The sequence below is a fragment of the Physeter macrocephalus genome, unplaced genomic scaffold (assembly GCF_002837175.3).
Source record: "Physeter macrocephalus isolate SW-GA unplaced genomic scaffold, ASM283717v5 random_5, whole genome shotgun sequence".
In the NCBI taxonomy this organism is placed as follows: domain Eukaryota; kingdom Metazoa; phylum Chordata; class Mammalia; order Artiodactyla; family Physeteridae; genus Physeter; species Physeter macrocephalus.
Window position 1 is genome coordinate 265,882 of NW_021145291.1, and position 27,775 is coordinate 293,656.

At 48.5% G+C, this 27,775-nt stretch overlaps 1 protein-coding gene and 1 pseudogene across 2 annotated transcripts in view; one reads left to right on the top strand and one right to left on the bottom strand.

The window, feature by feature from the left end:
* The window catches only part of OPA3 (outer mitochondrial membrane lipid metabolism regulator OPA3), a 41,207-nt gene extending 15,979 nt beyond the window's left edge, over positions 1 to 25,228 (top strand). Inside the window, exon 2 of one of the 2 annotated variants that reach the window (XR_003678021.2) lies at positions 13,888 to 15,067. Coding sequence is in view for 1 of the 2 variants with exons in the window: in XM_007102704.4 (XP_007102766.2) it covers positions 19,893 to 20,332 (440 nt within the window). In the remaining variant the exon portion in view is untranslated. Of the gene's footprint in view, positions 1 to 13,887; positions 15,068 to 19,892 lie in introns of those variants that run through there. The other variant, XM_007102704.4, reaches the window with a different exon arrangement.
* LOC112067295 (barrier-to-autointegration factor-like) lies at positions 399 to 8,013 on the bottom strand (annotated as a pseudogene).
* Positions 25,229 to 27,775: the final 2,547 nt, after the last annotated feature.

Genomic DNA, 27,775 nt, shown 5'->3' on the forward strand with positions numbered 1-27,775 from the left:
TTTTATAGTCTTATTTGTTTGTGTGTTTCAGTCTTTGATGGATCAGGAATTTATTTTGGGTGTTAGGTGTGAGGTAGGGATCCATCTTCCCCCAGCTGCCCAAAGGCCACTGACCTTATTGACTTAAAAAACTTTACAAGGACAGTAACCATTCTGCCAAAAAGAGCTGACTCAAAACTTGGCAGGGAAAGGAGAAGGGAGATGCATGCAAGGCTGAGAATTCCAAAAAAGTTGAAATGATGAGGGGAGAGAGCTCCCAAAAGACCCTGGAGTACACGGGAGGTCTGCATGACCACAGCAGTCTTTTCCCTTAGAGAGGATGGGGGAGGAGTCCTCACTTGGCTGCAAACTCTGGAGACTCAGTGCTGGGGCTTGGGATCAGGGCTCCCCAGAGAGCATCACAGGAAGGCGTCGCACCACTCTCACAGGCACCCGAAGCAGTCCCGGGACTGCTTGGCGTTGGCGCCGCGTGTGTCCTTCAGCCATTCCCGGAAGAGGTCTTCATCTTTCTTTAGCACCAGAAACTAGCCAAGAACCACATAGGCCTTGTCAAAGCCCCTTTCCTCCAGCTTCTTGCCCAGGACTTTGCCAGTGCCGGCTAGGCTTCCCACTGGCTTTTTCCCCATGGGCTCTGCCACGAAATCTCAGTACTTTTGGGAGGTTGTCGTCTTTTAAATATTCTTTTTTTTTAAATTTTTTTAAATTTTATTTGGCCATACCACAAAGCATGCGGGATCTTAGTTTCCTGACCAAGGATCGAACCCGTGTGCCCTGCCTTGGGAGTGTGGAGTCTTAACCACTGGACCACCAGGGAAGTCCTGGGAAGTTGTCATCTTGTTCAGGCTTAATCCACAGCTCCAGTCCCTGTAACGGCTTCTTCCGCCACTCGACTCTCCCGCCGATACCTCAGCCCACTCGGGATCCATCTTATTTTCTTTCCTAGTTGTCCAGTTGTCCCAACAGCATTGATTGAATAAAGCGTCTTTTTATCACCAAGCTGATGTTTTTATACCTCAGACTTTTCACTTTTGGTCTCATTCTTTCAACATATCTCCCATGAGCATCTTCTCTGTACCTGTGCTGAGTGCTGGGGACACAGGGGTGAAACAAACCCTGTCCCTGCCTTGTTTTATTCATCCCTTTCTCATCCATGCATCCTTCACTCCCCAGAATCTTCTCTGTGCTGGGTCCTGTGCTGAGCAGCGGTGGGAACGCAGCCCTGCCCTCATGGGTCTCACAGTTCAGAGAGGAGACAGGCCCTTCTCCAGACGATCCAGAGTGGTCAGTGGGTCAGTGCTGGGCTGGGGAAGCCTGGAGGGGACCTTAGCCAGTCTGTGGGTTTGGGGAGGGCTTTTGGGAGAAGGGGATATAGCAGGGCTCAAGGAGAAGTGAGCCAAAGTGGAAAGACAGAGGCACAGGTAACAGCATGTGCAAGGGTCAAGGTGTGAACGAGGGGAATCAGAAGAGGCTGGTGGGGCTGAAATGTAGACGGTGGGGCTGAAAGTGGCAAGAGGAGAGACTGGATGGCCATCCAAGGACAGATCACACAGGCCCATGTTAATACATTTGAACTTGATCCTGAAGGCAGCAGGGACAATATGTCATGGTGACAAAAGAAATCAAGGACAGCAAGGAATTAATTAATTTGCTGTACTATTTTTCAAAGAAAGTTGATTTCTGCTTATAAAAGTAACGCCTCTTCAGTGCAGAAGACCTATCTAGCCTCTTTTCTGTGACGTTGGCGTCCTGTTGTATATACACATTCATGGGTGCACACTTCTTCTAGGAATTTCCCCCTCAGTGCTCCTTGAAACTCCCGTCTCTCAATATTTGTCAAGAAGGGGTGATGACCTCACTCTGAACTCCTCCCTCAACTCTTTACAAGCGACAGAATTCTAAGCTAATGGTCAGATGCGTAAAAGCTCGGGAAGTATATAGCTTCAGACTCAGCTAGATTCAGGAGCTCAGACGGTTCCCGGAAGGCACAGTCCGCTCCCTGGGCCCTGTGTTTCTCTGTGCTGTCTTCTTTCTCAGGCAGTCTCTCCCTTTGGGGGATGAGATGGCCTCAGTAGCTCCGGGTTCACAGCCCACGCACCAAGCAACAGCAGAAGAAGGAGAGGGCCTCGTTCCTGAAATTCCAGGAAAAATCCCAGGGCTAAATGCCAGCATCTAAACATGAGGGTAGGATCGGTTTTACCTGAACAACATGAGGGAACATTGAGGGGAGGGCCTTCCTCAAAGGAGAGTCAGGGGAAGTTTCCAGAAGAAGAGAAGTGGCTGCTGGGCAGATACCCACTTCACCAGGGCTTTAGAGGGAGAGAGAGGTGGGGTCTCTGTGTTCCTGAAGAGAGGAGAGGGGGCCTGGGAGCCACCGGGATGTCCTTGGCCTAGATCTTTCCCATCTCCCTGGATTACCAAGGTCACAGCTGAGCAGAGCCCCTTTCTGTACCTCAGTGGAAGGTGTGACCTCACTCTCATCAACTCCAGCAAGGGCCACTGGGGTTTACTCTTGACCTCTGTGCATTGGCCACCAGCCCCAGGCAGAAGGGTCAGGCGTGTTTTCAGCATGGCGCCCGCCCCCTTCGCTGTTCCTGGAGTCCCCCTGGTTCACCCTCTGCAGCTTCCTGTCAGGTTGGGGACGAGTTCTGGATATCCTCAGCTTATCCCCACTCTCAGAGGGACCGGTGCATGCCATCCTAGTGTCTCCTAGTTCAGCTGCCTGCACCCTGTCCCCTCCCAGACACACCCACCCATGGCTGCCTAGGTCCCCTTCCTGCTGGCTTTGTCAGTTGCCTCTCAACCGTCTGCTTCCGGCCTCTGGGCCTGCCCTGACTTGCTCCCCTCCAGGCCGCTGCTCCCTCCTGCCTCTGTTCTTGTGGCTTCTGGCTTCTTTCTGCCTGATTGCCATCCTAGTGGGGCTTGAGGGAAGAGCAGAGTATTTCATCTAAACAGGCTTGACCACAAATCCTGGGTCCAGGGTTATTTGTTGAATTTTTGGAAAAAATTTTAATTATCTGTTTCATTTTTGGTTTTGTTTTTAAGTTCACATGGTTTAAGGTTCACAAGAGTATGTAGGAGAAATTCTCCCTCTACTTCTGTACCCCAGGCACCCTGTTGTCCTCCACAGAGGCAACCACTGTTATCTTGAGTATTTTCCAGAAAGAACAAAAAACAACTCTGCATTTCCAAGCAGATGCTGACATGCAACCCCCCCCCCTTTTTTTTCCCCACGAATATAGCCAACAGTACACACTGTTCTGGTCCTCACTGCTTTTCACTGACCGTGTTATATGTTATCCTGGAGAGAGTTATCTATCAGCACATAAAAAACTTCCCTCCTCTCTAGTTCAGCTGCCGACAGAATTATTGTAACTTATGAGACCGTAGATAGTCCTGTAGGGTCTTTCCTGGCTTTTTTATTGTTGTCATAAAACGATGCTGCAGGACTAACGTGCCAGGCAAGCCTTTCACACCCGCGTGACTGCAATCTGTCGTGCATCCCCAGAAGCAGAATTGCTGACTCAAGGGTGTGCAAAAGATTTCCACTGGCAGCCACGAATGTTCGCGAGGGTCCGCTTCCTCCCAGTCTTGCCACCTGGAGGCTGTTTCTTTTTTTACCTTTTTACTTTGAGCTCAGTGTAGATTTACAGAAAAGTTGTAAAAATGGTACAGAGCTTCTGCAGACCTTTCCCTCAGCTTCCTTCCATGACAGCATCTTATATAAACACAATACAGGGAGCAAACCCAGGGAATGAACATGAGTGCAGTGCTGGTAGCGTAACCACGCACGTCATTTGCATTTCACCAGTTCTTCCACCAAAGTCCTTATTCTGTCCCAGGATCTCATCCTGTATCCTGAATGAGTTGTCATGTCTCTGTAGTCCCCTTTAACCTGTGATAGTTTCTTGGTCTGTCTTTGTCTTTCATGACTTTTGTTTTTTAAATACATTTCTTTCTTTATTTTTGGCTGCGTTGGGTCTTCATTGCTGCGCGCGGGCTTTCTTTAGCTGCGGTGAGTAGGGGCTGCTCGTTGTTGCGGTGCGCGGGCTTCTCTTGCTGCAGAACACTGGCTCTAGGCACGTGGGCTTCAGTAGTTGCGGCACGTGGGCTTCAGTAGTTGTGGCTCTCAGGCTCTAGAGCGCAGGCTCAGTAGGTGTGGCGCACGGGCTTAGTTGCTCCGAGGCACGTGGGATCTTCCCAGACCAGGGCTCAAACCCATGTCGCCTGCATTGGCAGGGGGATTCCTAACCACTGCGCCACCAGGGAAGCCCGACCTCGACCCTTTTGAAGAATACTGGTTAGTTAATTTTGTAGGCTGTCCTTTGATCTGAGTTTGTCTGATGCTTTCTCATGATTGGAAAGAAGTTCCACATTTTTGGCAAACATACTGCAGAACCAGTGTTGTGTGCTTCTCCGTGCACCACATCAGGGGGTTCATGATATCAGCCTGTCTGATTTCTGGTCATATTGACCTTGGTCACGTGGTCGAGGTGGTGTCTGCTAGGTTTGTCCAGTATAAACTTAGTATCTTTCCCTTTGCAGTTAATCTAATTTTGAAATGTATACAAATACCAAATCATTAGGTTGTACACCTGAAACTAATGTAATACTGTATGTTAATTATACCTCAATGAAACATAAAATGAAATAAATCTCTTGGGGAAGACATTTTTTAAAAAAATAAATTTATTTATTTATTTTTGGCTGCGTTGGGTCTTTGTTGCGGTGCGTGGGCTTCTCGTTGCGGTGGCTTTTCTTGTTGCAGAGCATGGGCTCTAGGTGCGCGGGCTTCAGTAGTTGTGGCGCGAGGGCTTAGCTGCTCCGTGGCATGTGGGATCTTCCTAGACCCGGGCTCGAACCCGTGTCCCCTGCATTGGCAGGCGGATTCTTAACCAGGGAAGTCCCGGGAAGACATTTTGAGACTATACAGATAGGCTGTTTCTCCTCAAACTTCTGCCCACTAATTTAATTTAATTTAATTAATTTATTTATTTATGTTTTAACATCTTTATTGGAGTATAATTGCTTTACAATGGTGTGTTAGTTTCTGCTTTATAGGCCCACTAATTTTAGCATCATCTGTGGATCTTATCTGCAACAGTTATTATTGTGGTATCTGTCCAGTGTTGATTTTCTCTTTCCCTCTTTCCTTCTCCATTTATTAATTGGAAATCTACTGTAGGAAGAGCTGTCCCTTCTTCTTGGGGGCTGTTTTTACCAGTCATTTTGCAGTGAGGGAAAAGGGGGTTCACGGAGGATGTGGAGATTGGATCCAGGCCTGGACTGTCTCCAATCCTGTGGTCTTGGCATTTGCAGGAGGAAAGAGGACCCGCTGGGTATTGCTAGCGGTGACCTCATCTCCCAGGCCTGGAGGAGCACACCCCACTGTATTTTCTGTCAGCTCCCCTGTACCACACCGGGTGAAAGCTTTTCAATTTTGAGATTCAGCAGCCCCAGCCCAGGGCTAATTATAACAGCGACAATGGATGCCCCGTATGGAAGCCTTCTTGATGGATGTCACACACCCTATGGGTAAGGATTATTGTTAAACATTTTTATAAAGGAGGAAACTGAGGCTTGTACAGGGAGCGTCGCTGGGCCTCCAGCCTTGGAATCCCTGAATCCCAGCACGAACTCTTTTTTTTAAATAAATTTATTTATTTATTTATTTATTTTATTTTTGGTTGCATTGGTTTTTTTTTTTTTTTTTTTTTTTTTGAAGCCCTGCATTGGGTCTTTGTTGCTTTGCGCAGGCTTTCTCTAGTTGTGGTGAGCAGGGGCTACTCTTCGTTGCAGCTTCTCATTGCGGTGGCTCCTCTTATTGAAGAGCACGGGCTCTAGGCGCACAGTCTTCGGTAGTTGTGGCTCACGAGCTCTAGGGCGCAGGCTCAGTAGTTGTGGCACACGGGCCTAGTTGCTCCGCGGCATGTGGGATCTTCCTGGACCAGGGCTCGAACCCCTGTCCCCTGCATTGGCAGGTGGATTCTTAACTACTGTGCCACCAGGGAAGCCCCTCCTCCTTCATTTCTGATTTTGTTTGATTCCTCTCTCTTTTTTTTTTTTTGTTGGGGAGTCTAGCTAAAGGTTTATCAATTTTGTTTATATTTTCAAAGAACCAGCTCTTGGTTTCATTGACCTTTTATATTGTCTTTTTCGTTTCTATTTCATTTATTTCTACTCTGATCTTTGTTATTTCCTTCCTTCTACTAACTTTGGGCTTCATTTGTCCTTTTTCTGGAAGTTAGGTTGTTTATTTGAGATTTTTTTTTGTTTCTTGAGGTAGGTGTTTATCATGATGAACTTCCCTCTTAGAACTGCTTTTTTGCATCCCAGGAGGTTTGGTATGTTGTTATTTCATTTTCATTCATCTCATACTATTTTTTATTTATTTATTTATTTATTTTTTATTTTTTTATTTTTTTTTGCGGTACGCGGGCCTCTCACTGTTGTGGCCTCTCCCGTTGCGGAGCACAGGCTCCGGACGCGCAGGCTCAGCGGCCATGGCTCACGGGCCCAGCCGCTCCGCGGCACGTGGGATCCTCCCAGACCGGGGCACGAACCCGTGTCCCCCGCATCGGCAGGCGGACTCTCAACCACTGCGCCACCAGGGAAGCCCTATTTTTTAAAATTTCTCTTCTGATCTCTTCTTTGACCCATTGGTTGTGCAATACATGGTGTTTGATCTCCACATATTTGTGAATTTTCCAGTTTTCTTATAATTGATTTCTAGCTTCATATCAGTGTGGTCAGAAAAGATGCTTGATATGATTTCAGTCTTCTTAAATTTGTGAAGGCTTGTTTTGTGGCCTAATGTATAATCTATACTGGAGAACATTCCATGTGCACTTGAGAAGAATGTGTATTCTGTGGCTTTTGGGTGGAATATTTGGCTTGGACAAGTCTTCTAAATGTATTTGTGTTTTAAAAATTACATTGATTACTAATGTTGTCAAAGGGGTATGAGTACTTAGTTTAAAGTCAAATATATCTATGAGTTATGATAAAAAGAACAAAACTGAACCTTTTCCACCTCAGTTCCTGTTCCCCACAGGTAAACAGTTTAAATGTTTTTGCTGTTTTTTGGTATTTACCACCATCTTTCTAAAAATCGTTTCCCCATTTTTAAATTTTACTTTATTTTTTGGCCATGCTGCATGGCATGCAGGATCTTAGTTCCCTGACCAGGGCTCAAACCCACGCCCCCCGCAGTGGAAGCGTCGAGTCTTAACCACTGGACCGCCAGGGAAGTCCCTGTTTCCCCATTTTTTATTACCTGTTGACTTCTTATTATGGAAGGTAAGGATTTAGTGCTTTTGTTCTCCCCCTCCCATGTTTTAAAAGGCACTCCCCTCTCCATAGCTAACGTATTTAGCAGTTCAGTATTTAGCATCTCTGTCACAGCCCTTCCATCATCCCAGGCTACATAAGTAGTAGGTATATAATAGGTAGTGTAGTTATGATGACTCACTGCTCACATTCGAATGATGGCCCATATTAGGAACACGTTCCCTTTATTTTACAAGGAAGCAGCCATTGTGTGCATGAAGGTGTGTTTCCAATATTGGGGGAGAGGCCCTTGGTCCTGTCTCACGTCCTTAAACTCCCGAGGCGCCTGGCCTCTCTCTCCCCGCCCGAACCCCCGCCGGCCCTGTCCTTGTCTTAGCCGCACGGTTTCCTAAGGAAACAGATACGTTCCAGCCAAATGCAGTCTCACGTGCAGGAAAACACTTTCACAATATACACAGACCTCAGAAATATTGCCAGTTCTATTCTAAGGCCACCACCTAAAGCAAACCCCACAGTAAAGTGAACATCACAATAAGGCAGATGCCGAATTTTTGAGTGTGGTGGTGAGTAGAGCCAGGTGAGAGGGAGCCATGCCAGGGGTCCATGGCTGCCTCCCAGGGACTTCCACAGATCAACCCTCTCACTGAGTACCTGTTCTCTGCCCCATCCAGCTGGGGAGACTGCAGCGACCAGTTCAGCTCCAAATCCTACCTTCTTGGGGCTCATAGTCCGGTTGGGGAGATAGACTTGTCACCACACAGTGATGGCCCAGAGTGGGCAAAGCTAGGGCGGGCTGGCCCAGGAGTCTGGGGATCAGGGAGGAGAGGATAGATCTGAGTTGGGATGCTCTGCGGTATGGAGGGTGGATCAAAGGGAATGAGACCGGAGATACAGAGACCGGTGAGGAGGCTGAGAACTATTCTGTGTAGCCCTAGGCCATAGAGCTCAGACCACTTGGTAGGCCATATTTCCAGGAATAAAATTCTGCACAGGAGTCGGGAAGAGGATGCTATATTAACATTTACTAAATTGAGCAATTTCTCTTTTAGTCTTTCATTGCCATTCTCCCAATCCTGCTAGTTGGGTATCCCCAGTTTACTGATGGGGAAACTGAGCTACAGCTTGCATACCCAGGAAGTGACAGAGCCAAGATCTGAGTCCAAGTCTGTATGACTCCCCAGGCCTTGCTGCCGTTTATTAAGCCTGGCCCTGAGTGAAAAGTTTTTGCGTGAGCTCATTTAGTCTTTTTTTCAGCAGCACTATCCTGTAGGAGGGAGGGTCCTTATTTTGAAGATGAATGAAGGCTTAGAGAAGAATACTCCCTTGCCCACAGCCAAACGGCCCAACGTGGACTCAGTATCTCCTCCTCAAGTGCACAGGCAGAAGTGAAGGTAGCAGACCCACGCACCTACAGTCAATTAATCTAAGACAAAGGAGGCAAGAATATACAATGGAGAACAAAACAGTCTCTTCAACAAGTGGTGCTGGGAAAACTGGACAGCCACATGTGGAACAGTCAGATTAGAACATTTCCTCACACCATATACAAAAATAAATTCAAAATGGTTTAAAGACCTAAATGTAACACCTAAAAACTCCTAGAAGAAACACTCTGACATAAATCATAACAACATTTTCTTGGACCAGTCTCCTAAGGCAAAAGAAATAAAAGCAAAAGTAGCACTTCCGGGCTTCCCTGGTGGCGCAGTGGTTGAGAGTCCGCCTGCCGATGCAGGGGACACGGGTTCGTGCCCCGGTCCGGGAGGATCCCACGTGCCGCGGAGCGGCTAGGCCTGTGAGCCATGGCCGCTGAGCCTGCGCGTCCGGAGCCTATGCTCTGCAACGGGAGAGGCCACAACAGTGAGAGGCCCACGTACTGCAAAAAAAAAAAAAAAAAAAGTAGGACTTCCCTGGTGGCGCAGTGGTTAAGAATCCACCTGCCAATGCAGGGGACACAGGTTCAATCCCTGGTCCAGGAAGATCCCACAAGCTGTGAAGCAGCTAAGCCCATGTGCCACAACTACTGAGCCTGTGCTCTAGAGCCCATGAGCCACAACTGCTGAGCCTGCATGCCACAACTACTGAAGCCTGCACTCCTAGAGCCCATGCTCTGCAACAAGAGAGGCCACCGCAATGAGAAGCCCACGCACTGCAAGGCAGAGTAGCCCCCGCTCGCCACAACTAGAGAAAGCCCACGCACAGCAATGAAGAACCAACGCAGCCAAAAATAAATAAATAAATAAAACAAAGAAATTTTTAAAAAATAAAATAAAGGCAAAAGTAAATAAATGGGGTCTAATTAAACTTAAAAGCTTTTGCTCAGCAAAGGAAACCACTGACAAAACCAAAAGACAACCTATGGAATGGGAGAAGGTATTTGCAAACAATGCAACCAACGAGGGGTTAATATCCAAAATATACAAATGGCTCATACAACTCAATATTTTTTTAAAACACCCAATCCAATCAAAAAATGGGCAGAAGACTTGAATAGACATTTTTCCAAAGAAGACGTACAAATGGTTAACAGGCATATGAAAAGATGCTCAACATCAGTAATTATTAGAGAAATGCAAATCAGAACCACAATGAAGTATCACCTCACACCTGTCAGAATGGCTATCATTTTTTTATATATAAATTTATTTTATTTATTTATTTTTGGCTGCATTGGTCTTTCGTTGCTGAGCGTGGGCTTTCTCTAGTTGCGGCGAGCAAGGGCTGCTCTTCGTTGCAGTGCATGTGCTTCTCATTGCGGTGGCTTCTCTTGTTGCAGAGCGCGGGCTCTAGGCGCACGGGCTTCAGTAGCTGTGGCTCGTGGGCTCTAGAGCGCAGGCTCAGTAGGTGTGGCACACGGGCTTAGTTGCTCCACAGCGTGTGGGATCTTCACAGACTGGGGATCGAACCCATGTCCCCTGCATTGGCAGGTGGATTCTTAACCACTGCGCCACCAGGGAAGTCCCCAGAATGGCTATCATTAAAAAAATCTATAAATAACAAGTATTGGAGCTGATGTGGAGAAAAGGGAACCCTTTTACAGTGTTGTGGGAATAAAATAGTATGAAAGTTCCTTAAAAAATTAAAAATAGAGCTATAAATGATCCAGCAATTCTACTCCTAGGCACATATCCGGAAAAAACGAAAACACTAATTTGGAAAGATACATGCACTCCGGTGTTCATAGCAGCACTATTTACGATAGCCAAGACATGGAAGCCACCCAAGTGCCCATCAACAGATGGTTGTGATTCTTCTGGGAAGAAGAGGGACCTCAGTCCTTGTCTTCTTTGAAGAAGGAATTCAGCAGAGAGACCAAGATTGTGAAACAGATAAGGCATTTAATACAAGCAAAGTACGTGTGGAAGAACACACGGGCGAGCTTGGAGTGAGGTGCGTGCCAACAGCAAGGATTTAAGCTGCTGACACTGGGGCAGTCTCCTGGGTTGCCTCTGGCCAATCATCTCGCCTGTGTCCATGTTTGGTGTGACTCAGGGTCCTTCCTAGTGTGCGTGCGCATCTCTCAGTGAAGGTGGATTCCAGCGTGAAGGTTTCTGGGAGGTTGGCAGGGCAGATCCCGAGCTGGTGCCTCCTCCCTCCCTTTTTCCCTCCCCTGGACTGAGGACCTTCTCTGTGCATGTGTCAGCCTGGGAAATCCCCTTCACCACGAGCATGAGAAGAATGTAGTGCTTTGGCTGTTACCCAGGCAAGGCCCAATACTCCTGATGGTATCTTATCTCAGAGTATCAGCAGGAGACCGCTTGGAGCCGTTCAGCCTGGGGCCTCATCTATCTCCTACCTCAGCTGGATTAAAAAGATGTGAGATATATATGTATGTGTGTGTCTGTGTATAATGGAATATTACCTGGCCATAAAAAATAATGAAGCAGTGCCATTTGCAGCTCCATGGATGAACCTAGAGAATATTATGCTTACTGAAATAAGTCAGAAAGATAAATACAATATGATATCACCTATATGCAGAATCTAAAAAATAATACAAATGAATGTATATATGCAAAACCGAAACAGACACACAGATATAGAAAACAAACTGTGGTTACCAAAGGGGAGAGAGAAGTGGGAAGGGACAAATCGGGGTACGGGATTAACAGATACAAACTACATATATGATAGGTAAGCAACAAGGATGTACTGTATAGCACAGGGAATTATACACATTATTGTGTAATAAACTATAATGGAGTATCATCTATCACTATGCTGTTCACCTGAAACTAACACAAAATTGTAAATCAACATACTTCAATTCAAGAAAAAGTAGAAGTCCGGAGCCTGTGCTCCGCAACGGGAGAGGCCACAACAGTGAGAGGCCCGCGTACCGCAAAAAAAAAAAAAAAAAAAAAAAAAATTAGAAGTGAAGGTAGCAGTGTGCCACGTGGTATGATGTTATAAGTTTCAGCAGGGTGGCTAAGGGCAGGTAAACGGGCTAGGTGAGTCCTGCCTTTTCCTTGGCTAAAGCAGCCTGTTAACTTCTCTCCCCCTTGGGAGGAGCGGCATTCTCAACTCCTCAGAGATGGAGTAAACGTCAGACTTTAGTTAGGATATAAACTTCGAGGGCTTCCCTGGTGGCGCAGTGGTTGAGAGTCCGCCTGCCGATGCAGGGGACACGGGTTCGCGCCCCGGTCCGGGAAGATCCCACATGCCGCGGAGCGGCTGGGCCCGTGAGCCATGGCCGCTGAGCCTGCGCGTCCGGAGCCTGTGCTCCGCAACGGGAGAGGCCACGGCAGAGGGAGGCCCGCGTACCGCAAAAAAAAAAAAAAGAAAAGAAAAGATATAAACTTCGAAACAGACAACGTTTTGTCAAAATTTGGATGCTTATCGTGACTAAATACGGTAAATTTGAGGAAACCTGAAGGAAAGATGAGCCGTTCATCCACTCATTAAACATTCCCCGAGTGCCTTCTCGATGCCTTCTCGATGCCAGGTGCTGGACTGGGCATTTCTGGGAACCTGCCCTTAAGGAGCTACAGTCTAGCCTCCAGGCAGTGAGAAAAGAGTTCCCTTGAAGCAGGGAGAGGCCAGAGGCCCTCAAGGATCTTAAAAACAGTGAAACCAGCCTTTTTGGTGAAAGGTCAGACAAGGCTGGGTGAAACTTATTTCTATATCCATTTTAGAAGCAAGGAGTTCTGCATCCATATTCTTTTTTAAAAATTCAACCTAGAATAAACAGCATCATGATGAGGGAAGCCCAGGGAGCTTTGGGAACCTAGAGGACGTGTCTGACGCAGCCTGGGTATCAGAGAGGGCTTCCTAGAGGAAGGGAGACCTAAAAGATGAATTGGGGCACAGTGGGAAAAGAGGAGTGGGGGAATGGTCTCCCAGGCAGAGGTGAATTTAGGTGTGAGATGGGAGAGCAGAACGGGCCTGGGCCCAGCCCTTGCAGAGCGCATGATCCAGTGGGGGAGACAGATCTGTCACCAGTGACACCCAAGATTGATCAGCGTTGGGATGTCGGAGCCCAGGGAGCTGAGGGCGCCCAGAGTGGTCATCTGACCTAGTCCTGAAGAAGGGAGTACCTGAGACGCACCTTGAAGAACAACTAGGAGTTAGCAGGCATTTAGTAGAGGAAATCAACAAAGTCAAAAGATGGTTCTTTGAAAAGATTAATACTACTCAAGGGGAAAAACACAAATTTCCATTAAAAGGGATGAAAAATGACCCATGAATTCAGATCCTAATTCTAGGATGACAAGAGGATATTACGATCAACTTTAGCCAAAAAATTTGGCAATGTAGAGGAAATGGACAATTTCCTTGAAAAACACCATTAACCATATTGACACAAGAAAAAATAGAGAATCTGAATAGCCCTATATCTGTTAGAGACATTGAATCTATAATTTAAAACCTTCCCATAAAGAAAACCATAGGCTCAGATGGCTTCACTGGTAAATTCTTGCAAGCATTTAAGAAAGAAATAATGTCATTACCCAAATTCCTCTAAATAATAGAGGAAGTGGAACACTTCCTTACTCATTTTATGAGTCCAGTAGAACACTGATACAACAACCTAACAAAGTCATTACAAGAAAGGAAAATTTTAGGCCAAGATCTCTTCTGAACATGGATTCAGATATCCTAAACAAAAATATTAGCAAATAGGGCTTTCCTGGTGGCGCAGTGGTTGAGAGCCCGCCTGCCGATGCAGGGGACACGGGTTCGTGCCCCGGTCCGGGAGGATCCCACGTGCCGCGGAGCGGCTGGGCCCGTGAGCCATGGCCGCTGCGCCTGCGCGTCCGGAGCCTGTGCTCCGCAACGGGAGAGGCCGCAACAGTGAGAGGCCCGCGTACCGCAAAAAAAAAAAAAAAAAAATTAGCAAATAGAATCCAGCATTACATAAGAAAGATAATAAATTATGACCTAGTGGGATTTATTCCAAGACTACAAGGTGGGTCTAGCCTTTGAAAAGCAATCAGATATGTGTGGGTCTAGTCTTCGACAGTCTGTTCTTTCCCAGTCTTCTATTTGTCCATCCTCGTACCAATACTATCTTAATTACTTTAGCTTTGTAGTTAGTCTTGAAATCTGATAGTGTAAATCTTCAAACTTTGTTCTTCTTTAAATTTTTTCTATTCTTAGGACCTCTGCATTTCCTGTAAATTTTAGGATCAACTTGTTCCCAGCAACAGAAGAGCTCGTTAAGATGTTTATTGCGATCGTCTGAGTGATGCAATGCCCTGTGATTCAGCAGTTTCACTCCTGGGAAACCTTTCTACTCGAGGCTCCCTAAATGTCCCTCAGTGGGGTATGGATGAATGAACTGGTCCATCCATAGGGTGGATGAACTGAACCACATGGCAACACAGTGGATCTCACAGACATATTGCTGAACAAAAGAAGTCAGGCCAGAAAGAGTACAAACGATCTATCACGAAGAAGACAGAATAGGATTTAAAGAGGACCTATCATCTATCATAAGAGGTCAGACTAGTGACATTAGCGGTACTGACTGGAAGAGGGCTTGAAAGTGGGAGCCATTTGGAGTGTGGGAATGTTCTAGACCTTGAGCTAGGTGATGCCTACATATTAAAAAATTATCCAGCTCTACACTTAACATTTGTGTACTTTGTATACGTTATATTTCACTAAAAAGGAAAAAAAAGAATGGATTTAGGGAGGTCACTGGAAAGAAAGTCATTTACATAACTCAATTGTATTTCTATATACCAGCCCCAACCAAAATGAAAATGAAATTTAAAATACCATGACAGGGAATTCCCTGGCGGTCCGGTGGTTAGGACTGGTCCATTGGTTAGGACTCTGCACTTTGCAGGGGGCATGGGTTCAATCCCTGGTGGGGGAACTAAGATCCTGCAAGCTGGCGGCACAGCCAAAAAAAAAAAAAAAAAACACCATGGAGAATAACGGCAAAAAATATCATTACCTAGTAATAAGTAAAACCAAAGAGGTGTAAGACTTGCAGAGAAAATGAGAGGCTAAGTGGGGAGAGATACCACATTCGTGGATTGAAAGACTCAATGTTGGGAAGATGTCACTGTCCTGAAAATGATCTGTAGACTCAGTGGAATTCCAACCAAAACTTAGGACAGTGGCTTTCAACCTTTTGACCATGTTCCAATCACACACATATTCATACAGTCACATACAAAACAAGACCAAAAGTTTTGTGAAACAGTACTTTCCTTGAGTGCTTAAGATTGGCTTTGATGTTTTATTTTCTTTTTGTTGTTGTTGTATCTGTGAGCTTGGCTTGTTGTTGTTGTTTTTATAAATTTATTTATTTACTTATTTATTTTTGGCTGTGTTGGGTCTTCGTTGCTACGTGCGGGCTTTCTCTAGTTGTGGCGAGCGGGGGCTACTGTGTTGCGGCTATAAATCAGGAATTTTATTTATTTACTTATTTATTTTTGGCTGTGTTGGGTCTTCGTTGCTACGTGCGGGCTTTCTCTAGTTGTGGCGAGCGGGGGCTACTGTGTTGCGGTGCGTGGTGGCTTCTCTTGTTGCGGAGCACAGGCTCTAGACACGGGAGCTTCAGTAGTTGTGGCTCACGGGCTCAGTAGTTGTGGCGCACGGGCTTAGTTGCTCCGTGGCATGTGGGATCTTCCTGGACCGGGGCTCGAACCCGTGTCCCCTGCATTGGCAGGCGGATTCTTAACCACTGAGCCACCAGGGAAGTCCCTGTTGTTGCTTTTTTAATTCCACATATAAGTGAGATCATATGGTATTTGTCTTTCTCTGACTTACTTCACTTAGCATAATGCCCTCAAAGTCCATCGAATATTTTCTGTTACGTTGCAGGAAGGGGGACCCCTTCCAGGGCCTGAGAGTGGGCTCTTGTCTAACATTTGGAAATGAATTGTCCGAGGAGACACGTGCTGACAAAGCAAAAGACTTTATTGGGAAGGGGCGCCTGGGCGGAGAGCAGCAGGGTAGGGAACCCAGGAGGACGGCTCCGCCACGTGGCTCGCAGTCTCAGGTTATATGGTGATGGGGTTAGTTTCCGGGTTGTCTCTGGCTAATCACTCTGACTCAGGGTCCTTCCTGGTGGCACGCATCTCTCAGCCAAGATGGATTTCAGTGAGGAGGATTCTGGGAGGTTGGCGGGACATATTGTGTCCTCCCTCTTCCTTTTGACCCCTCCTGGGTTAGTTGTACAAGACATACTGTGGGCTGGAGTGTCCTCCCTCCTTTCAGCCCGTCCTGAATTCTCCCAGTTAGTTTTCGGCGGCAGCACCTCGTTCTTTATCAGAACCTCCTGTTGCGAGACGACTCCCGCAAGTGGTTATCATCGTGCCTGGCCGGGGCTGGCGGTTTCAGTCAGCGGTTCCCTAACAATTATATTCTTGATTACATTTTTAATGCTGGTTTGTGCAACCACATTGATCTCATGACCCACTCATGGGACAGGAGCTGCAGTTTGAGAACTGTCATGCAAGGGAAGATAAGTCATCCTAGAAAAGCATTGTCCAGCCGAGAGCGAACTGACATGTGCTCTGTGGAGTAAGGGTAGAGAAGCTGTGTGACCTTGATCCTGAGGACGCATCAAGGCGTCCAGGTGCCTCCTCCAGGCGGCCCCTCCCTAACACAGCCCATCACAGGGGCTCCTTTCTAGCTTCGTCACACCACGCTGAACAGTGTTTCCACGATTGTCACCTTGTATGCGCCATTTATTTTCATTTTTCTGACTTGGCTGCTGCACAGAGTACGAGGGGCCGTATTATAGCCACCGAACAGCCTGCATGTTAAATCCTGATCCTGTGAAAGGATGGTCTGGCCTAGGGAGATGTGGAGGGTGGAGAGGGGAAGAGGGGCTGCTCGTTTCCTCCCTGGCCATGTTGGGAGCTGAGGGAGACGGTGAAAAGAGTGTAAATACAAGAATAAGAAATATACAAATCACTTGTAGGAATGCGGAGCGGAGGGTCCCGGGAAAGACAGGCTGCATGGGGAAGAACTGCTCATCTTTTATGGTGGGGCCGAGGGACCAACAGAAAACAGTTGTATAAATACAAGCAAATTTCCAGTTGGAAAACTCAGAAATAGAGATGAGCAACGTATACTTATCATCAGATGTCAAGGAGAGGATGCTAGGAGACAAAAAGGCCTATCAGGGCAAGATTTAGAGGGATGTTTGAGGGATCAGGACTAGGTCGGGGGGCTACTTTGGCTATTTTCTTTTTTGTTCCAACTTCTTCTTTTTTTTCTTTTTTTTTTTTTTTTTGGCCGTGTTGCTCGGTATGTGGGATCTTAGCTCCCCGACCAGGGATTGAACCCACGCCCTCAGCGGTGAAAGTGCGGAGTCCTAACCCCTGGACCGCCAGGGAATTCCTGGCTTTTAATTGTAGAGTTTGAGTACTTGATTTTCACGCAGTGCGTTACTTTTATTAGTGAAAAGAATGGTAGTTTTTTTGGTTTTTGTTGTCTTTTAACCAGCTCCTGATTAGTACATGGAGAACGGTTGCAGGGGCTGAGGCCGGGGCGGGCAGATGGGGAGGAAGCTGGGGCAGGGACCCACTGACGCAGTCAACGAGATGTACTGAGCACCATCTGTGTGCCTGGCCCGGTTCTGGACGGCGTCCTGGGTTCTGGGCGGTGCTAGGGACACAGCCATGACGGTGACAGCCCTGGGCCCACCCTCGTGGGGCTCACAGTCCAGTGCGGGCACGGAGTGCAAACAACTGGCTGGATGACAGGATCCTTCCCAGTTGTGACAGGCGCTTTGAAAGGAATACACAGACTGATGGGAGGGATGGAGGGTCCCTGAATAGGGAGGTCAAGAAGGGGACATTGGTCAGAGCTGGGACAGAGCCTGGACCAGAACAGTGGAAGGGAGTGTGGTGTTAAGAGGCAGCAGGGCTGGTGTATGGTCATCATCTCCCCTTTATGGAGGAGCCTCAGTATGGACTGTCGTCACCCACACAGTAGGTGGCAGAGCCCCACGAGGACCTCAGGATGACCTGATGCTGGGACCTCAGTGTGGGAGGGTTCTTCGCAGCCTGGGCCCCAGGAACCCCACAGCACCAGGGCCTACGTAACAATTAGCAGTAATGGTGACCGCAGCAGCTGGCACACTGAGAGGGCCCTGGGTACACTCCTCGGATCTTACCACCGGCTCCAGGCAGAGCTTCTCAAACATTTTTCTACTTAAAAAAAATTGTTTTTTTCATGAAAACAAACAACAAAATTTTTTTTCATTTTACTCCTTTAAAAAATTGAAAAGTTATATACCCTCTAGTGCATTTTCAAGTTGACAGCTAAAACTTCTGTTCATAAGTTCAAGTACCTGCAAAGGATATGTTGGGTTGGCCAATAATTTCTGTAACATCTTATGGAAGGGCTTCCCTGGTGGGTCAGTGGTTAAGAATCCGCCTGCCTGTGCAGAGGACACGGGTTCGAGCCCCGGTCCAGGAAGATCCCACATGCCGCGGAGCAACTAAGCCCGTGCGCCACAACTGCCGAGCCTGCGCTCTAGAGCCCGCGAGCTACAACTACTGAGCCCGCGTGCCACAACTACTGAAGCCCGCACACCTAGAGCCCGTGCTCCGCAACAAGAGAAGCCACCGCAGTGAGAAGCCTGCGCACCACAACTTAGAGTAGCCCCCGCTCGCCGCAACTAGAGGAAGCCCGCGCGCAGCAATGAAGACCCAGCGCAGCCAAAAATTAATTAATTACTTAAAAACAAAAAACATCCTATGGAAAAACCCAAACAAACTTTTTGGCCAGCCCAGTAATTTCTGGTGTGTTAAGAATACTGAAAATTTTAAGCACCTGGAGCATCCTTTCTTTGAAGTATCTAATGCAATCCACATACTCTTGTGATGTGGTGCCTGCCAATGTCCAGTTTATAAGAAAAAAAAAAATGAGCAAGCTCTTCTTCTACGGTCGGAAATTTTACATTGTTCCTTTTTGTCCTTGAACTTATATTTACGGTTCCGTTTCCCACAGAATTCTATCTAATAAATGATGTGTCAGCATGTTCCTTTTTGTCCTTGAACTTATATTTACAGTTCCGTTTCCCACAGAATTCTATCTAATAAATGATGTGTCAGCAATCAACATATGTGCAGAAATTCAATTTTTAATTTAATTTCCTGAGACCATAAGATTCTAAATGTTAAAATCTTTTCTCCTGGATTGAATTACCTTTAAAATTATTAGTCCACAATTAATTTAAAACATTTTATATTTTATACATTTTCACGGATAATTCTTAAACGTTAAAGGTAAAATGATATGTAGGAAATGAATCTCCAAATGAGCTAGAAAACAGGGCATCCCCAATAATCCCATGTATCCTGGGATGAATGTTAACTATTACAGGAGTGAGTCAGGCTTCAGCATCAATTCGGCCTTGGTTTCTAAGACTCAAATGCTGAGAATCTTCCTTCACAAAGGAACAGCTGGGCAAGCGAGTTTTCGTTGCAGTAGCATCAGTCACCTCTGAGCTTCTTCCAAGGTATGTGCCCAAAACCTCACCCTGAAGAGCTCAGAGTTCTTTCTAGCTCCATCTTCAGGGCCGGTGAAGGTCTAGGCTGGGAGGCGCCAAGACTTGCGCAGAGGGTTGGTCACCCTGTGTTCACCGTCGCTTAGCATCGATTCCTACATTTCTGTTGCCCTTTCTTTGGATCCAGGAGGTCCCTCTCCGTCGCAGCCCTGATTTTGCATTTGGGGAAGATCTGGAAAGAAAGGGGGGGTCTGCCTTCTTGGCAGTGGGTGGGGCGACGGTGCCAGGGGAGGCGGCTCGAGGGACGGAGCTAAGCTTCCAGCGGCTGACCCTTTCTTTGCACCTCCCTGGGAGTTTGCAGCCTGGGAGCTCCTAGTGACCTTCCAGGGGCTTCGTCCCAGTCTCGGGACCTCCCCTCTGGGACAGAGTTTCTCATTCCTGGCTCCTTGCCAGAATTTTCTGGGAGACTTAAAAAGATGCTCTGAAGTTCACCCCGGGGGGGTGACTGGCATTCCTGGGACCAGGCCAGGTGCAGGGGTCTATTTAAAGTGCCCCCTGGTGATTTGGGCTGCTGTGTCCCCATTTCTCCCACCTGGACACCCCACCTGGACACCAAGGCTTGGAGGGGCGGGGTTGGCAGGGGGCTGCCAGTGCACGACCTGACCCCTGTCTTCCCCCGCAGTGTACCACTGGGTGGAGATGCGGACCAAGATGCGTATCATGGGCTTCCGGGGCACGGTCATCAAGCCGCTGAACGAGGAGGCAGCCTCCGAGCTGGGCGCCGAGCTGCTGGGCGAGGCCACCGTCTTCATCGTGGGCGGCGGCTGCCTGGTGCTGGAGTACTGGCGCCACCAGGCGCAACAGCGTCACAAGGAAGAGGAGCAGCGCGCCGCCTGGGACGCGATGCAGGACGAGGTGGGCCGCCTGGCGCTGGCGCTGGAGGCCCTGCAGGCGCAGGTGCAGGCGGCGCCGCCGCGGGGCGCCCTGGAGGAGCTGCAGGCGCAGCTGCAAGAGGTGCGCGCCCAGCTCTGCGCCCCGGACCCGCCGCCCGCGCCCCAGGCAGCATCCACGTCCCAGGAAGCGTCCTCCTCCTCCGAGGAAAAGGAGCCTGCCGAAGCCTGAACTTAGACGTGGCCCTGTGTGCCCTGATGTGGCCTTCTCCCTGCGTTACCCCTACCTGTGCTGGCCCAGTGGAAACCACCGGGATGTGGATGGAACTTGGATTAGGTCACCCCATACTGACCCGTGGTACCTTCCCCTGCGACCAGTCCCCAGCAGCTGAAGCGTTCCAACATAGCCTCCTCCAGCCTCTCGCTCGTTTGGTACAGTCCGCAGTGCTGTCTCTCCAGCCCACTCCAAACGGCACAGACCTGTGGGGTCCCAGCCAGCAGGACAACATGCTCACTCCTCTGACAGAAGAAGAAATGGAACCGGACTTGAGCCAAATCGACCTATCAGCCCTCCGTTTACTTGATCAGTGTTACTTTTCCCTGGGACTCTCAGCCTTTACATCGGAATACCTCCTTCCCTTTGTCAGTTGGTACAGGCTGTCGTAAGGAAGCGCAGTGTGTTTCAGTGAGCTTCTGCCTCTCCCACCTTCTAAGGTGGGCTTTCTCTGGGCATCACTCCTCTTATGAGGGGAAAAAAATGGATCTTGGCTTGCAGTTGATCCATCAAATATTACACCTTTCACCTTAACCTGATCCGTGGCACCTTCCCCTGAGACACTCAAATGGAATATTCCAACAGAAGCCCCCTCATCCTTCAGTCTACGGCACAACCCACTGGAATAGCTATGCAGGGTCTTCTGGTAATGCCCTACCAACCCTGCTTCTGGTGGAAAATTTGATCCTGTCTGTGGCTAGTCCGACCTGTCTCTCGGCCTCAGCCCCCTGTTCACCTGTCCTCAGGGTCCCTGGGCCTTTCCTGGCGTGTCCTTTCCTGCCTTCCGCACTGTCTTCTTCAGTGGCCTCTCTCGGGACTGCCGGCCATGATCACAGCCCCCATGTTCCATCAAATCAATAGATCTCTGTGCTATTGCCTTCCTTCCCTGCAGCTCTGGACTGGTCCAACTGTCCCCCTCCTGCCTCCATAACCCCCTCTAGCCCACACAATAGATCTCTGTGCTATTGCCTTCCTTCCCTGCAGCTCTGGACTGGTCCAACTGTCCCCCTCCTGCCTCCATAACCCCCTCTAGCCCACTGGGCTAGGCCACCAGTTGGTCTTACCTTTGTTATTTAGTTTCCAGGGCTGCCATAACAAATGACCGCAAACTCGGTGGCTTAAAACAACAGGAGTTTATTCTTTCACAGTTCTGGAGGCCAGAGATCTGAAATCAAGGTGTTTGCAGGGTCACACTCCCTCCACAGGCTCTAGGGGAGGATGCCTTCCTTGCCTCTTCAGCTTCTGTTGGCCTCAGGCATTCCTTGGCCTGGGGCCCCCTGTCTCCAGTCTCTGCCTCCATCTTCACCTGGCCTTCTTTTGCTCTCTGTGTCTTGGAAAGACTCCTGTCATTGGATTTAGGGCTTACCCTAAATCTAGGATGATTTCAGTTCGAAATCCTTCACTGAATTACATCTACAAAGACCTTTTTTCCACGTAAGCTCCCATAACTTTCCCTGGGTTAGGATGTGAACACATCTTTTGGTGGGCCACCATTCAACCCACTACACCTCGCCACCCCAGGAGTACGCTGGGACTCCTGCCAACCCCGTGGGGCATTCAGGGAACCACAAGGGTGCGAGGAACAGTCCAGGAACCACCATTCATTACCTGGAGTCTCTTCCAGGACTCACCTCTGAAGCGGGAGGGGACTGGGCCCCACCAGTCTGCATTCTGTCTTTCAGACTGTAGATGTTTCCCAATTAAAAGAGCCCTGGAGAGAGGAAGTCATCTGAAGGATGTGTCAGAGAATCATGATCCGATCTCCAAAATGAGTACAAGCCTCATTAAAATTAGGAGAGAAGCTGAGAGAGTTCTGATGGGGGTGAGTGGTAGAGCATCATCCAAGATGGGGAAACTGAGGCCCAGAGGAAGCCAAGGGACTTGCCCAAGGCCAACAAGCCAGCGAGGTGACGAAGCAGTAAGAGCAGAGGCAGGGAGGGAGATGGAGAAGGGATGCAGGGTGCTTGAGGGTACTGCTACCGGGTGAGGAGGAAGGTGAGAGGGAGGCGGATTACTGGGAGAGGGGCAGAGATCTCTACACAGAGGCCAAAGGCACCCCTGGGGCAGCATTGAGAGTGGGGGGGCACAGTTGTCTGTCAGAACAGCCCCAGATTACACCCAAGATCTTAGCATTTAATGAATGAGGTTAGACCCATTCCACCTGGGCCCGTCTCCCAGCAGCTCTAGGTGAAGTGGGAGGGGCCAGCTTTCTCTCCCTTCCTCCCTCACCTCACTTCCCCAGCGGAGTGAAAATCCTCTGGACACAAGACCTACCCAGATAGAAAACCAAGAAACCAGGGTTCTGAAACAGCATCTTAATTCCTTCTAGAAGAGCCCCCTCTGATGTGGAGGGAGCTGAGGGAGGTGGGCCCCAGGTAGGGGTGTCCTTAAAATTGGAAGTGACTTGAGTGGGTTAAATGACGAGGGGAAGAAGGCAAGAGACAGAGCTACCACTGGATGATGGGGTGATTCATGGAGCCAGGTGAGCAGGCTTAGTGCCTGTTGCCATGGTTACCCCAGGGCAGTCCACTCTGGCACTGACACGTCTCTGGATCACGGGATGCTGGAGGCCAGGGACTGTTTTACTGCCCTCCCCACATCATGTCAATGTCAGTGACCCATCTTGTCAATAAGGTGTGGTCATTATCAAAATCGGTGGAGTTTATTGAGCTCTGGTTAGGTGCGGGGCACTGTTCTAAAGTGCTCTACATAGTCCCCATAACATTTTCTTTGTTGCCTTGATGAGGAAACCGAGGCACAGAGAGGGAAAATCACCTACCCAAGGTCACACAGGCAGGGAAGAAGCAGAGGTGGGGTGTGAAGACGGGCGGTCTGGGTCAGAACCCGTAACCCCTGCGCCATCCTGACCCTGACGTGGTGCTGCTCTCACGTCCCCGAGACTCAGAACTCAGCCCTGACGTGTACTTAACGTGTGGCGAGACCTCGTGGGATGCCTCCGCTTCACCCGCTGGGTGGGGGTGGGATCAGCATGTGCGGAGGTGGAAAGAGTCTCCTCTCAAAACGCACAAGGCCAGAGGGTGCTTCATCGCTCTGGTTTCCTGCTAGCTAAAATTTTGTATACATTTGTGACTTGGGGAGAGGGGTTAGAATAAATTTGTAATCCACATTGGTTGCCTTCAAGTTGATGCATTTTCCCCCCATATTTAAAAAAAGCCCCGTTAACCTGAGAAAAAATATCCTTCGTTTATTCTTTCGTTCAAGACACTGTCACCGATGGGGCTTCCCTGGTGGCGCAGTGGTTAGGACTCCACGCTCCCAATGCAGGGGGCCCGGGTTTGATCCCTGGTTGGGGAACTAGATCCCACATGCATGCCACAACTTTGGAGCCGGCGAGCCTCAACTAAGGAGCCCACCTGCTGCAACTAAGACCCGGCGCAACCAAATAAATATTAAAAAACAAAAAAACTGTCCGAGGTGCCCACCATGTTCTGTGCAGTGCTAGGGTCCCAGCCGTGACCGAGACAGCCCCAACCCTGCCCTCGTGGGGGCTCACAGTCCAGTGGGGGGACGGATGCACATACAGACATTTCTTTTCCAATGTTACCTGCCCTGTGGTTATTTGGGAAGAAGGGACCAGGCTGAATCCCAGCTCCTCCCCTCCTGAGGGACTCAGGGCTTTAGGGCATTAAAAAACAGATACTCTTATTTAAACACTGGCTCTCAAAAGCCTCATAGGATGTCCCAAGGGCTCTGCTTCTCCCATCCCTTGGCAGGCCCCATTGTCCTCTGTGCTGGTTTCCCTGTTGGGAAGGCCCTTGCCTGGGGAGAGCCATCCCAGGAGAAGTTTGACTTCATAAAGCCCCCGTCTGATGCATTGGCCCATATGGTCATCTCTGAGCTGGCCACTGGTGCTGTGACTCCAGCCCGGGGTCCCCCAGCCCCAGTAGACGGAGGGAGAGGAGAAGCATGTCCAGAGGAGAATCCACAGGGCATCATCCACCCGCTCGCTAGACAAATGTTGACTGAGCACCTGCTGGGTGCCTGGCCCCATTCTAGTAGCTGGGAGTCAGCCAGGAACAAGACAAGGTCACCGCCACCACGGAGCCAACATCTAGTGCAGGGAAGCAGACAGTAAAGAAAAATGATCCAGTGTCGGGGTGATGAGGGCTGAGAAGAAAGAGTTCGGGAGTAATAGGGATGGCTGATTTCGATCAGGTGCTCAGGAAGGAGGTGACACTCGAGAGGAGCTGCCAGAGAGTGTTGTTAGTATCTACAGAGGCCCAGAGGCAGGTGTGGGATCAGCCTTTCCCTGGAACGGCGGGAGGATCTGCTATCAGAATTGAGCCGGGGTTAGCGGACCGAGGGCCTGGCGCTGCCTGTCTTTGGGAACAAAGATTTATTGGGACATAGCCACACCCATGTGTTTATGTATAATTTTTATGGTTGCTTTTGCACGGCAATGACAGATTTGAGTCATTTGCGATAAATACCACATGGCCTTCAAAGATGCAAATATTTACTGTCGAGGCCTTTCCGTAAAGAGTTTACGGACCCTAGAACAGAGTAAACAAGGGGAGAAGGATGGGCGAGGGGCTCAGGAGCACAAAGGCTGGCCCCCTTTGGCCTCAGTTGGCACAGCTCTGGAGGGTCTTACCAGCTCCGATGCCCCATCGGGTGGCCTCTTGGGCCTCCCTGTCCGCTCCTGCTTCCGTCACTCCCCACCCACAGGAGCTACTGCCTGGAGACGCCGCGATAACCCTGCTGTTCGAAGATCTCAGAGTCTCCCCCTCAGTCTACGGCAGCAAGGCACAATGAGACGCATAGTTTATATAGTCCATCCACCATATTCATATTTATATAATAATTCACAATTCACCCTATATACATAGGATAAACGCTGTGTAATTCATGCATTATGTGACATAACGGAAGATAATGCCACATATAATGGAATATAAAAATATTTTTTGTGCAATATGTCACATGACATTATATATTCCATGTTGTGTGTGTTGTGTGTGTATATATTTACCATTGGAATGAAAATTTCGCTAAATAACTACCTTTATTTTTTTATTTATTTATTTTTTTTGTGTGTGGTATGCGGACCTCACACTGTTGTGGCCTCTCCCGTTGCGGGGCACAGGCTCCGGACGCGCAGGCTCAGCGGCCGCGGCTCACGGGCCCAGCCGCTCCGCGGCACGTGGGATCCTCCCGGACCGGGGCGCGAACCCGGTTCCCCTGCATCGGCAGGCGGACGCGCAACCACTGCGCCACCAGGGAAGCCCAATATTTATTCGTATAGCAGAGTTTGTCCCTGCATAGCATTGTTTGTTAATGGGGCATTGTGTGATGGATATTAATTGTCATTTTATATTTTTTTTTACTTTTGGTTTTTCATTTGAGTCCGGAGCCTGTGCCCCGCAACGGGAGAGGCCACAACAGTGAGAGACCTGCGTAACGCAAAAAAAAAAAAAAAAAAAAAAAAAAATATGTGCAGTGCAGTTTGATATTTCCTGTTGTATTGCATTTCATGAAGAAAAACTACAGCTGTATATATATGTATCATATATACTTAATATGTATCATAACCATATAAAATCTATTGTGTGTATTATAACATGATAATATATATTAGCATCATATATATCATATATTAATATCATATATTACATATCTTGTTAGAACAAAAGTTTCGCTAAACAATAATTGCCTTTACCGTGTGCAACGCACTCTGTTACTTTCTATTCACTTTTATTCTATTTCACAAAGAAAAGCATACACATATGTACGGATTATACAAACCTACATAAAGCGGGCTGCCTTGGGCCACGGCGAAGACTTTGGCTTTCACTGGGGGCTGAGCAGGAACCACGGGAGGTGCTCTGAGCAGAAGAGGGGTGTGAGCTGGCTTAGTTTTAACAGGATCCCCAGACGCCCTATGGGGGGCAAAGGTGGAAGCCGCCAGCCCAGCGAAGAGGCAGCTGTGATTGTCCAAGCGGGAGGCGACGGTGGCTGGACCAGGCGGAGACAATGGAGGTAGACATAAGTGGGATTCTGGGCATATGAATATATCAGAGATGGAGCAGACAGGATTGACTGAGTGATGGGAGGTGGGGAGTCATTGATGGCTTCAAGGTTTTTTGCTCTGTGTATGGACAAGGGACATACTGGTGCTGAGATGGTGAGGCTGCAGCAGAACCAGTGTGAGGAGATATGGATAGCCTTGCCCTTCCCTAGCCCCTGGTCGCCTCAGGTTTGGGAGCCCTCTGGCAGCCTTTGGTTATTTGTTCTGAATTGCAGCCGGCGGGGCCTGGAAAGACAGTCCCGGTCTTTCTCCTCGCGCTGTGAAACTGACATTCTTTATCTCGCAGGCGCCTCCATCAGGGCATGCTATTGGAGTCCACTTGGGACGTCCTGGAGAAAGGAGGCAACTGGAGGTGGTGGGCTCGGACTTGGGACTCTAGTCTTAGGGCTCTCCTCACCCCTGGAATGGCAGTGCCCAGGCCAGGCTTCCCAGAGGCGCCTCCAGTAAGTAAGGGCTGATATGGACCTGGGGGCGGGGGTACCGCGGGGTCCGTCACGTCCAAGATGCCTGCCTCACTTGGAGGCCACATCCTTGTGCCTTGATACTTATTATATTTGGATAGTCTCTTCCTAGAGTTCAGCCATTCCAGAGAAACCAAAGTCCCCTCCCTGAAAGGAATCCTGTCTCTGGTTTGGGGGCAATGTTGACAGAACCCTTTTGGGAGTGATCTGGCCATGCCACCTTTGTGGGCGTGGACGCTGTCCCCCTCTTCCCTCTTGTGAGTGATCTGCACACACCTCTCTGGCCAGCATGAGCGTTTCCTCAGGGAGATGCCAAGTGCTGAAAGAACCGCATATGTTACAGACATTTATAGTTAATATAAAAATGCCCCCTAAAAGCTCTGCGAAGTGTCAGAGGAACTGTCAACACTTGCAGTTATCAAACTTAAAAATTTTTCAACCCAAACAAGTGCACAGTGGAATTTCATTATTCTTTTAATTTGCATTTTCTTGTTTTACCTGTAGGCTGAGCGTCTTTTCGGCCATTTATTGGACGTTTGTTCTGCTTTTGAAAAATGCCTGTTTTCATTGTCTGAAATTAATGTTCGTTTCTGGTGTGTTTTGTCCTACTGATGTTTTTTTCATTTTTAAGTAACTGAACCTATGAGTCTTTTTTCTTTCAGGCACTTGTTTTTTCTGTCTTTATTTGAGAAGGGCTGCTCAACCCCAAGAATTTATATCTCCAACTCTCCCTTCTTCTAATATTTGTATTGACGTTTTCTTTGTGCTTGTCATTCACTGAGCTTGTGTTGCATTGTGTTTTGGTTCCTAATGAGTATAAGGTTGGGATCTGCGTTCTTCAGTTTCTAAATGTATGGCTGACTGACATCTCGAAGTGCCTGGAATGGCCCA